General features: G+C 45.0%; 1 protein-coding gene across 1 annotated transcript; it reads right to left on the bottom strand.

Annotated features, from left to right (window-relative positions):
• Positions 1–5,257: 5,257 nt before the first annotated feature.
• Positions 5,258–5,693, bottom strand: LOC129672358 (small nuclear ribonucleoprotein E-like). The gene has a single exon (XM_055601770.1). It carries the CDS (start codon positions 5,681–5,683, stop codon positions 5,405–5,407), a length of 279 nt encoding a protein of 92 aa, XP_055457745.1. The 5' UTR covers positions 5,684–5,693; the 3' UTR covers positions 5,258–5,404.
• Positions 5,694–13,083: the final 7,390 nt, after the last annotated feature.

Raw genomic sequence — 13,083 nt, 5'->3', positions numbered from 1 at the left:
TCTTCTTCTTCTTCTTCTTCTTCTTCTTCTTCTTCTTCTTCTTCTTCGGGTCTACTGAGAACCTAAGATATATCACCACCCCCTAGCTCCCTTCTATCAACAGAGCTCCATCATCTCAGTAGGCTCTTGACTATCTCATCCACGGGCGAGTTGATGCTATTTCTGTCTTTTCATCTCCTTCCTGCACACCCTATTATCTACCCTTCTGCTTGCTTTCTTCCTTCTTTTTTTTCTTTCCTTCCGTTCTTTTTTTTTCCTGTGTGTATGCCTACCTTACTACATGCACACCAGAAGAGGGCATTGGGTCCCCAGGAACTGGAGTTACAGACAACTGTGAGCTAGCATGTGGGTTCTGGGAATTGAAGCCAGGTCCTCTGGAAGAGCACACAGTGCCCCGAACTGCTGAGCCATCTCTCCAGTTCCCCCGCCCCTATTTATTTATTTTGAGACCAATACTCACTCTGTAAGCCAGGAGGGCCTGTTACTATGTAGAGCAAGCTGGCCTCAAGCTTGTGCAATCCTCCTGCCTGAGCCTTTCCAGCACTGGGGCTGCAGCTGTGTATCACAACCAGCTCGTTTTTGTTGCTGTTTGTTTGGTAGGTCCCCAAGAAGCAGGGTTGGTGGTTGTTGCTCGTTCGGGGGTGGGGTGAGGTTGGTTGAAGTTTGTTAGTAGGCATGCTTAAAGAAGAAACAACAAGAAGAAATTAGATCTCCTGACTTCGAAGATCAAACTGACCCAAGCAACTCAACACCCCGAGTCAGCAGGAAGTGGTCCAAGGGCAACATCACCTAACTTTTGCCCCCTGACTTTATCCAGGAATCTCTTTCCCTTCCTTTATCATTTCTCCTCTCTCTCTTATCTAGTGCTAAGGTGCTGAAAGGGTGAAGAAAAAGGAGTGGAGAAGGGTGGAATATAGAAGAACACATGAAGCAGCAAATGCCGGCTTCACTTGGCCCCTTTTCCCTCTCAGCATTTTAAGTATCTGGTCCCCATTGTTCCAGATGAAGATTCAGCTATTTATATCATGAAGCTGAACGCTACACGTGATCAATTTTTTTCTTCATAGTTTCATGAATTGGGGTTTGCTCTTTGGGGGGCATTTTAGTTCAGTGCACCTTACAGTACATGTGTTGATAACTATATGTTTAAATTTTTGAGAACTTGGATGTGTAGGCTCATATTTTTAAACAAAATTGTAAGGTTCTAGATACTTCCCCTACTTCTCTCACTACTTCCGCTTTACCCTGCTCTTCCTTTTGTGATACGCTGTCGTCTCAATGTATCCCATAGTTCTCTGAGGCTCGTTTACTTTACTGTGTTCTCTGCTTCCGTTTGTTCTTCGGAGCTCTTGAGTTCTACCAGACTGTCCTCAGGTCTGCAGTCTTCCTGCCTCTTCAAATCTGCTGAGCCTCTGTGGCCGATCGTTCTCTTTGCTTATTACACTTTCTGATTTTCTGCCAGTTCCTTTGTACGACTGGGTCTCCCTACTGGTGTTCCTGCTTCGACACAACATTGTTCTTATGGCTTCCATCCCCTCTTTAGCTGTCCTCCTTTTAGTTATTTCTAATCTTCATGCATGTGTGTGTCCATGTGTGCGAATGCTGGCACATGGTCCTGGGCTGCATGTGTGGGGTCAGAGGGCAAACCTCAGGTGTTGGTCCTCTCTTTCCAGCTTATTGGAAACAGTCTCTCTTATCCGTGCTGTGTACACCAGGCCTTTACGAAACGTAACTGTCCACGCCCCTCTGTTGAGTGCGGCGGCTACAGACACACACGCCGTGGTGTTCAGCTTCACGTGCCTTCTGGGATCCAAACTGAGGTCCTCACACTTCAGCAGCGTGCCTTACCACTGAGCCACCTCTCCAGGCTCTACTTCACTCCAGCTCTTTGAATGATTCTATTGAAGTCCTTTTTAGGCCTGACATTGGAGTCCTGATGAAACAGATTTTGTTGCCTGTATTTTTCTTTGCGTAGGGGCCACACTTTCATTTTTATTGCCCATCCTGTGGTTTTGTTGTTATTGCTTTAAGCTCTAATGCATTATAGCACATCTATATTCTGATCTACCTCTGTGCCCTAGTGAGTGTTTCTGGTTTTACTTAATTGGCTTCTTGTGATTTGACTGCTCTACCCTGAAATGCATCAGCCTCTGCTAACATTTCTCTTATATTTTTGGTTGTAAGCCTAGCCTTTAATGGCTGAGCCATCTCTCCAGCCCTAACATTTCTCAGGGTCTAAATCTTGAGCACACACAGGTAACCCAGGGTATAGGTTTTTGGCAGTGCTCTTTGTGTGCCTTTCTCTCCAAAATTTTTGTTACATTGTTTGTTAAAGTGCCCGGATGTTTCTTCAGTGAGGGAATTGTCAAGCAGATTTTATCATTAGACTTAGGATTCAGGCCAATTAGTTAACTGAAAGCCTTAGTTTCCCAGTCTGTGAGACATAGGCAGCCAATACCTATCTTGATAAACAACAGGCAATTCCATTTGATCACAGAAGTAAAATGTCTGGCAGGGGATCTTGGGATCAAAGTACGTAATTCACAGTTCTTCTCTTATACAACTGCCTCCAGGGTCTAGATAGGATATACATAATAACAAGACTTTAGAAAGCTGAACTGTAGCTGGCTTTAGCTAATTTGTGGGTTCCTATTTTTCTCACCCTTTATCCCCCCACCCCATTTCATTCACTATTACTGGATAGGAAAGAAAGAATGGGGGGAGGAGACCCCTGAATCTAATTTCTTCTTCTTTCTTCTTTGAGCCTGACTCCTAACAAACTGCAACCAACAACATCCCTGAATGACAACCAACCACCAACCCTAGCTATCGGGACTCTAGCATTCATACACCCTCTGAAAAATCCCCAAAATTCCAAACATCACACGCTCGCAGAAACTATCTGCAGCTGGCAAAACCATGCCTCTGCTAGAGTACAAGGCAAATCATAGTCAGCCGCTGTGAAGCAGCCCCATACCCCTACACCTGGGATTAAAACCAAAACACATTCTTACAATATTTCTGTTTTTAAAAAAAAAAAAATCAAAATTGTAGATTTCTCACTACACTGACTGTCAACCATTATACAACTACCCCTTCTTTTCAGTTCTGTGTCTGGTCATCTGCTTTACTGGCTGATGACAAGTATCAGCTGGAATTTAACTTCTCATTCTGTTTTCAAGAGTCAATGAGTAGAGCCGTGGAAGTTCGAACATGGATTTTGTTCAATGTTCAAATTCATCTGCAGAATTAACTTGATATTGAGAGCACACCACAGCCTTCCCAAGCTCCATCCAACTCAGATTTCTCCCCAAGAGAAAACAGCGGTTCTGATCCTTCCCTGGGCAGTCATTGATTATATTCCACAGGGGGAAAAGATGGAGAAGAAGCAGAACAGAGACATCACCTGATTCGCATGAAGTTTATGGTCAAGCAGAAGAAAAAGTGTGGCTACTCAGAAGTACAAAGCTGACTTGCTTGTGAAACTCAATTTTTTTTTTCTCCAGAATAGAAGTCAAACTGGTGTTTGAGTTGGCTTGTCTTTATAAGTCTGTGAAACACTGTCTTCTGAGCGTAGCATAGCCATTACCATCCTAATCAGAGCAGGTCTGATTCCCTGCCAGAGACCCTCTCGACAAGAACACCAGATTTGCTGGTGTTCCCTCATAGAAGAGAGACTTAGGGAGGACCATAGGACATTTACCCCAGGTTCCACCCACTCCTTCCTGCATCACCTGCACGTAATTCTGCTACAGGTGTGTGCTGGCTTTGAGACTTAATAGAGCATAGAATGAAAAGTGAACTGAAAGTGCTGTTGCGGGTAGGAGACTCTGGGCAGCTGTGAGAAGCTGTCCTTCATCGCCGGTGAGACTCTGGTGATACAGCTGTTCTGGGCAATCTTTTGTCTGGTGAGGAAAGCCCAACAAACTCATTGTTTTCACCAGGCTGGATTTGGTAGATCATTACTTTGGTCCCATTGATGCTCTATCAAAGTAAGTGACATTGTTCAAGTCTTCCAGGAAAAGTTAACACAACAGTAAGTTAATGGAAAAATGGTCTGTCGCACTTCAAAGATATATACTTTACTTCACATAATCTCTCAAATTGCCTAAGGACTTTCAGCATTTACTATCTCCTTCTAGAAGATTCTACAGTTATGAAATAGATGCACAGCATACAAAACAGTAGTATAAAATATTAGCGCCCCTGGAACAAAATAGAATGTTTCAGAACTGGACTGTATGTTTTTCATTACTATTTACTAAATATAGAAAGATATTTGAGAGCTAAAAGATCACCTCTGCCGTGTTCTACCCTGTGGAATATGTCACAAATGACTCCTGGGCACTTGTAGCATCCTCATTTACCCAGCACTATGATAGAAGTCTCGAGGAAGACAAAAACAGCTGCCTTGGAAGCCATTGTGCTGATGGGAAGGACCCAGGAGCCAGAGCCCAACCACAAGGCTGGCAGTGGAGGGACCATGGACACTTGAGTGCCTTTGAGCATCTGTTTCTCCCTCTGGAAAAGGAGAAGAAAAGCACCACCTACATTCGTTACTCTTCTGGTCGTGCCAAAGCTGCTGACAGAGTAAGTTTAAGCAAGGGAAGATTCATTTTGGCTTACAGTTTGGGGACACAACGGCAGAGAAGGTGTGATGGCCAAACACGAGGTGGCTGGTCACACTTCATTGGCAGCCAGGGAACTCGGCAATTGTATGGTATAAAATGTTAGTGCCCCTGTCCACATTTAAGGTGACTCCTGTCAGTTAAATGTCTCTGGAAACATCCTTGCTGATGTGATAATTCTAAGCTAGACTTGTTGGGTGAAAATGAACCACCCACCAGCCAGAGCCTCAGCTGTTGTGGAGATGAAGGGCAATGACACACTTAAAACAAGGATGAAAACATGGTCTGCAAATAGTGAGAACTATTGCTGTGCTCCAGGGGGAGAGATGCTGCCTCCCTTTGACTCCTCCCAGGACCTCATCTTGTAGTAGTTTTCATATGAAGACTGATTTATTACGTCAGACACATTTTCCCTTCTTGTTCTAGCCAGCTCTGTTGTCTCCACCCAGGGAACTAAGCCCAACACCGGCCATGTGGATGAAATGCAACCAAAGTGTGATGCTTTTTCTCCAGCTGCAAGTTCAACTTCCACACTCCCTTCAGCTCCCTCAGCTGGACTCTGTCTCCCCCACACACACTGAATTAGAGTCACCAGACCCACTAGAAGCTGCTTCTATTTTTTTTTTTTTTTGGAACAAAAACAATCTCACAGCATTTATTGTTAGTGGTAAGGGGCACTAAAACAATACATATAAATGTCTCAGGGTGTTCTCAGCGCAAAGAATGTCTTTAAAAACCGGATTTCCAATCACAACTTCTCCCATGCTTGACCATTTCTAGTTGGATACACTTTGGAGCAGAGTATTATCATCTCCTTTTAGCATGCTCCGACCCAGTTGTTTTCTTGACTTTGTTTTACAATGACTCTCTTCTGCATCATCTAATACAAGGTTCATGTACTCATCAAAGCCAATGACACAGCCCTCCATCCACACATTCACTTGCTCATGCAGCCACACCTGAATTCGAGATCTATTTTGCAAGTATCTGAAGATGAGGTTGATGGGCTGCACCATCACCTTCTGCACCCTCTGGCCCTGGCCAAGATACGCCATGGTGGAAGTCACAAAGGCCACACGACTAAGAAGGCCGCCTGGGAAAGCAACTTCCGGAAGTGTAGAAGCTGCTTCTTACAGAGCCCCTCTTGTCACACTTGTCTTCCGCCTCCCCGAGCTCACAGAAGAACTGCTTGCACATAATTGCTTGGGAATATTGTTTGTTTTGTGGTAGGATCTAAGTCTGTAGCTCAGGATGGCCTGGGTCCCACTGAACAGCTGTGGTGAGTGACCCCCATCGGCTCGTGGATTTGAATACTCAGGCCCCAGAGCTGGCACTGCTTGGGGGTAGTCATGAAATCTTTAGGAGGTAGAGACTTGCTGGGAAAAATACATCACTGGGCTTTACAACCTCACCTACTTGCTGTTTTCTCCTTGCTTCCTGTGTGTGGAAGAAACGTGAGCGGCCAGTTTCCTGCTCTGGACACCGTGCTGCCCCCTCCATCTCCACGAAGGACTCTCTCCTTCTGGGACTTAGAAGGAACTCTTTCTTCCCTAAGCTGCTTTCGGTTGTGGTATTTTATCAGAGCGATATAGGAACGTGTCTAAAACAGAAACCTAAGCTGGCCTTGAACCAGAAGCAATCCTCCTGCCTCAGTCTCTCTAGTGCTGGTGAGACTATAGCACAGGAGCCACAGAACCCCACAGCATTATTTTAATAGAGGGAAAAAAGTGTCTGGGCATGGTGGCCCACACCCTTAATCCCAGCCCTCAAAAGCCAGGGGCAGGCAGAGCACTCTGAGTCTGAGGCCAGCCTGGTCTACACAGTGAGTTCCAGGCCAGCCAAGGCTACACAGTGAGACCCTGTCTTAAAAGAGAGAGAGAGAGAGAAAGAGAGAGAGAGAAGTCATTTTGGCAGCTGCTGTTTTATAGTTTTCTTCAACATCACATCACTTGGTGCCAACTCTGATGCTTTAGATGTGTGATAACTAGTGCCCATCACTAGCCAGAATGATTAGGAGTAATAACACTTTACTTATTTATTTTACTTTTAGTCACAGGTATATGTGTGTAAATACTGTGTGTACACATGGGAGCCAGAGGCGTCAGATCCCCGGGAGCTGGAGTTACAGGCAGTTGTGAGCCTCCTGACATGGGTGTTGGGACTCGAATTCTGGTCCTTGTGGAAGAATAACACAGTCTTATTCTCGCTTGGCAAGTGTTGGGGACACGGTGACGAGGTGCTCCTAGAACATAAGAGCTTTGTGTTGTACTGTTCGTGGAAATGACAACATTGTAAATTGCAAATGAAAAACAGGTAGATAGAGGCTAGTCACTTGGGTGGGACAGAATGGTGGTGAATGGGAGCAGAATTTGGCCCAGTAAGTTGGTTTTGCAAGGTATCTATTTAACTTCTAACCAAATATAAACTCTGTAGGTGGATGTGTGTAAGCAGATATATAAGCCCTGTGTGTGGGGGGGGGGGGGCAAAGGTCATTTTATAGTATTGTTCCTCAGGCACTACCCATCTTTTTGAGAGAGGGTTTCTTAGTAGGCCCAGGATCATGGATTAAACAAAGATGGCTCAATCCTTAGAGATCTGTCTGTGTCTGCCTCTGCAGTGCTGGCAAAGCATGTAGCACCATGCCTGGACTTTTCCTTGGGTGCTGGGGACTGACCCCAGTGTTTCCATGGTAAGCACTTTGCCAGCTGTGGTACCTTGCCAGATCACACTCCTCCTGAGACATCACTTCTCTATGTAGCCCAGGCTATCTGCAAAATTGCCGGTGGCTCTGACGGGCCTCAAACTGCAAGTCCGCAGGTATGAAACAAACTCGTCAATTAAAAATGTCTGCTACAGAACAGAGACACAAATGAAGAGGCAGTTCCTGTCTGTGTTGACCACGGGCTGCAGTGTCCTGATGCTCAAGAGAGCGTACCCATATGCATTTGAAAGTCTCCCCAAAAAACACCTCCCCAGTAGAGTTCCACTGGCAGAGTTAAAGAAACGTCACCCGTGGAGATCCTGGAACGTCCTTCAGGACAAAAACTACCTATGGTCAATTTATCTTCCATCTCTGCATTATCTGTCTATCATCCACCTATCACCTGTTTGCCATCGACCTCTCTGTGTGACACATAACTCAGGCCCCCTCACATTTGCTCAGAGATATTTTACAGAAATGCACATATATCCAGTGGAAATTTAATATTCCAGGAAAGTTTTTTTTTTGGATCCTCTGGTTCAACTTATTCAGAATGTCTCCAGCCAGTTATCTTTTTTCTTTTCTTTTCAAAAGCCTTCACAGGCTGGGAATGTTGCTGAGTTGCTAGAGTGACTGCTGAGCACTCATGAAGACCTTGGATTTATGTCCAGCATTGTGGGAATGGGTAGAGCAAGCTTGCAACCCCAGCACTCAGGAGATGGAGGCAGGAGAATCACAAGTTCGAGGTCATCCTTGGACACATAGTGAGTTTGAGGCCAGCCTGGGTTACATGACTCCATAAAGGAATAAGCAGGCAAGTAATGGATGAACAGACAGACAGACAGATGAACAGATTTCCACCATCAGGGAGCTGAGACTGCAGCTCAGTGGTAGAGTGCCTGCGGAAAGTGCACAAAGCCCTGGGCTCCTTCCTTTTTACCACACGCACATTCATGCGTGCACAGACACACACACACACACACACACACGGATTAAATTATTACAAAGCAGTTTCCTGGATTTCAACCCCATCTCCACAAATAAAGAAAAGACAATTGCATCATGGGAACGTTCTCAGTTCATTAGGTCATTCTCCAGACCATTTTGATTAATTATTTTGCCGAACTGATGATCAAAACAAAACAAAACAAAAAATCCGTTCTTGTATTCTATTAGAAAAAGCAGTTGTAATGGGCCTCTCAAGTACGTGGCGGTTGCAGAGGACCCCCCCCCCCCCAATCAAAACCTAAACTCTGATCATTTGTGTACTTTCCTGTTTATTCTTCTCAGAGTTCATTCCCCTTTGGCCATCTTAGCTAAATTTCCAATTTTCCAAAATTGCCTGCAGCGAAGCCCTCCCTCAAGAGACTGCGTTTTTATTAGTCTCTTAAGCAAGTTACACAATTCAAATCACCTCGCGCGGTCCACCCATCTGCTTGTTTTTGATTTTCTTCCTCTCTGCTGGACTGGATGTAGAAGCCCTCCGTGCCTGCTCTCTCCCTCCCTGCACACTGCCCTAAACTCCCCCCCACGGCTCTGTCTATCCTCTCTGTCAGGGTCCAGGGGCCCCTTCTGTTCACATGGCTCCGGGCCCACGGGTACCGGCCCCATCTGTCAGCCAAGCAGCCTCGCCTAACCACGGACCTGGTGCAGGAAACTCTCCTCTGAAGAATTGACGTCACTAGGTGTTCTCCTGAGACTTGTGCCCTAAAAATTAGCTACATTGAGGGACACTAAAGGGCATTTCACCACGGACTGGAGGCGCTCCACTGGCATTCATAAAGCACCTCGCCCACACAGCACCGCCCTTTGGTCCGTCCTTCTGGGCAGGCCAGCACCAACAGGAAAACGGGAATTGAAAACAGTATGTAGCAGACGTTTGAAAAGTGATTATATTTCAGTGCTCAAGCAGACTAAGGAATGTGATCAATCTTTGAAGTATCATGTCGCATGGCTAAACATACCTGCAAGACCCTTCCCCCCCCCCCCAAAGCAAGGGTCCCACCGGAAGATGCCAGTGGCTTCCTGGGGCCACCTGTAAAGTGGGTTTCTGAAAGAAAAGCGTGTTCCTGAGATTTTAGTAACCCCACCTCCATAAGAGACAGTGAGAAAAACCAGAGACGTTTAATGGCAAAATAAATTATGAGAGTGTGACTGGTCTTTGTTGTTTTGTTTGTTTGTTTGTTTTGTTTTGTTTCTTCCTGGTTCAAATTTGATTCATCCCTAATGCAGATTTGTGGGATGATTTAGAGCAGCAAGTGCCAACAGGAGATCAGAGTGGTCACAGCCAGCCATCGTACAGGGTATGACTGTGTGCCAGGACAGAAAGAAGCCTCAAAATTGTGGACGACACCTGAAATGGGTACCCTGGAGCCTCCAAGTGCAAGGGGGCTCTTGTCTCTGACGTTCCCCGCGTCCTCCCCGCATGGAGCCCAGCACTGCAGCGACCCTGTTTATCTGGCCTCCCGCACAACAGTGTCAGGACGCATTTCCATTTTCCAAGTGACTGCTGCCACTGGGCCACAGTCTGTGCTCATTTCTCGAGTAGCTAAACCCTTTGACACTGTGGTTTTTAATTAAAATTACATTAAAGTTAATCAACCAGAAAGAGGCTGCTGTAGAAGGCAGGTCTGACTGCAACCTGCACAGGGCACGGAGGCTGCCAACTCGCTAACGATGTGCCTGCAGATGCCAGTCTGCCCACACGAGCCCCACAGTGACAGAGCCGCGAGGAGAGGTCAGCTTTGCTCCCGTCTTCTCAGGGACTGTCAGAAAAAAAAAATCGAGATGGCAGGGGCATGTCAAAAAGTTAAAAAACAGATAAGCTTTGGTCTCTGAAGTGCACCGACCCAGGGTGTCTGCCACAGGCCCCCAAACCACCAAGGCAAAGCTGTCTGTCATAATCCTGGTGCCTTGCCTGGTCTGGCTTTGTTTGGAGAGAGACAGAGGAAGCAGTAGAGCAGGGGTCCTGTTTCCTTGCAGAGGCTTCTTTGAAACCTGGCTACGCTCAGTACAGTATCCCTTCATGCGTTCCAGACCAAACAACGGCTAAAATAAACCCAACCCCAGAGCTCTGCAAACTACCAGCATTTACCAATGAAAAATGGTATCAAGCTTAAAATAGAATGTTTTCTGGTTTGCTGTATGGCTAGTTTACTTAATACCTTCAAGTGTTATTTAAGTACCTGACAGTAGAAAATTAATTGGTCTAAACAATGGATAAATAAATGAATTGATAAAACAAGTTCATTGTCAAAACTGATTCTATCTTTGCCCCTTGCCTTTCTCCCCCCTTTCCTCTTCTTCCTCCTTTCTTTCTTTCCTTTCTTTCCCTCTTTTCTTTTCTAGTTATTGGTTGATTGGTTGATTGAAATAAAGTCTTATTTTGTAGCCCTGGCTGAACTGGAACTAGCTATGACCAGAATGACCTTGAACTTAACATTTGTTCTCCTGCCTCTGCCTCTGCCTCCTAAGGGCTGGGATTATGGTCATACACCACCATGTTCAGTCTTATCTTTGTATGTACATGGGCACATGTGTGAATTTGTGTGTGTGTGTGTGGTGTTTTCTAAAACTATAAAAGAACTATTGGTAAACTGTTAGATGTCATTCGTTTTGAGCATCTACTCTGTTCTACTGGAGCTGCCACAGCCTAGATCAGCAAATAACTCTTTCTAGAGCACTTGCTATGACCAGACATGTAATCAGGAGCACGGGAACTTCCCATCAGTTCCCTGATTGGTTAGAGTTGTCCTTTAGAATCTCTGTAGCCAGTAGAACAAGAGAAGGCCAGGGCTATGCTAGCTGTCTGATGGCACAGAGGTGCCTCACAATACCTCTGTGGCTCTGCTTTGGTGACTAACATAGGCCATGAAGTCAGCCCAGCTTCAAAATGACCCCCACCCACCCACCACAAACATGCAGCGTACAGCATACACACAGAGCAGAGGGAACATGGGAACAGTTTTATGATCAACCAACTACAAGGGCTGAGCTGACTTGTGTCTTATAAGGAGAAACTGTGCCTTTAAAATCCATACACGTTTCTCCCTCCAAAGGAATACCACCTTCTGTGTTAGCTGCTGTTCCCATTGCTATGACAAAATGCCTGAGAAAAGCAACTTAAGGAGGAAAGGTGGGTTTATTTGGGCTCACTGCTTAATGGTGAGGAAGGCGTGGGCAGCCGCAGGAGCTGTTGGTCACTGAACCCACTGTCAGGAAGCAGACAGTGATTGAGTAACCCCATCCCCTGGGATGCCACCACCCACATTTATTGGGACAAGTCTTCCCATCTCAATTCAGCCGAGGAACTTTCTTACATTTGTGCACAGAGGTTTGTCCGCTACGTGAATTTACATCCTTGTCAGGTTTACAACCACACCCCCAAACAAGAGTCAGAGACAAAGGACCAGTTTGATATGTAAAATTATATTCAATGTGATAAATAGGAAAAAAAAAAAAACCAAAACGGGAGCTAGGAGGGGCATTGGAGTGGCACAGTGTTTGGTCCTGGGTTCAAATTTCAAAACCAAAAAGATGAAAGAAAGCAAAAGAGAGCAAGGGTTGGGGCAGGGGCAGGAGGAGGAGAAAAAAAGGGAGGGGGCATGACGATTTCTTCAGTTTCAGGCTATAAACCGTAGTCGTAGAGATCTGAAGCAGACAATCAGCGTGAGGAAGTGCCTTGGGTATGATAGAGGCACAACAGAATTCAGACAGGAATGAGAGCGGCAAACACCCCTCAGAAAAGTGTCGTCCATGGACAGCAAGGCTCCAGCGTGTAACACCAGGATCGCTTGCTATGCAGGAAACGTCTTCGTTTTTACTGTCTATCTGAATGAGGCCATCAGCCTGAAATCATATTGTGTCTGGTTTTATCTGTGATGTTGTACATCCAGATTAAGGACTGGAAGGCAGCATTTGTCATGTCACGAAAGGTAGAAGTCAGAATTCTTACAAGCATAAAGTGGCGTTCTCAACGTGATTCTCTCTTCCAGCCCACGAAAAGCCATATCTAAAGCACGGTAGAAGACACTGTCAGCCATCAGTCCAAGAGCCGGGATTCTAAAATGATCAACCCAGACACACCAAAAAAGTCGATTTTAAATGACCCAAGAGCATAGTCAAAACTTCCAACAAGCAATGCTTAGGTGTTGAAGGACAAATCGTTTTTCTTTTTAGAGCAATAAACAGAGCTTTGAAATTCCGCTCGTCTTCTTACCTGTCTGCCGAAATGTTCCCCCACTCCACACCTGAAATTTACAGAATAAAAGTTATAAAAAAAATACAACAAAAAGAAATGCTTATACAACCCTTTTTAAAAGTAATCTACATTATTAACAGAATCAGCAACTTAATTAAAAGTCTGTTAATTGTGGTGTTAATAAACCTGGCACATTTTCAATCTAGACTGACACTGTTCAAACTGAAGCTTGCTGGTAATATGCAGAAAATCTGGATGAGAATGTTGACTATCCACATTTCCTGTGTGGCACTTGTATTCCTTGAAAATGTTGGTTGCTAGTACAGATGTTCTGTGATTATGTTTTGTTTTTGTTTTTAATAAAATCATTCTACTTAGGAATCCAAGATAAAATAATAAACTATGAACTATTTCTGGCCAAACAGGTTTCATTAACATATGATTATCTATGATATTAATATTTCAAATAAACAAATTCACTTTTTTTATATGTATATGTACCTATGCAGTGTGTGTGTGTGTGTGTGTGTGTGTGTGTGTGTGTGTGTGTGTGT

Source organism: Psammomys obesus, unplaced genomic scaffold, assembly GCF_907164565.1.
Source record: "Psammomys obesus unplaced genomic scaffold, mPsaObe1.curated_primary_1811, whole genome shotgun sequence".
Lineage (NCBI taxonomy): Eukaryota > Metazoa > Chordata > Mammalia > Rodentia > Muridae > Psammomys > Psammomys obesus.
Note: the sequence above shows the minus strand (reverse complement) of the source record. Positions and strands in the feature narration are given on the sequence as shown.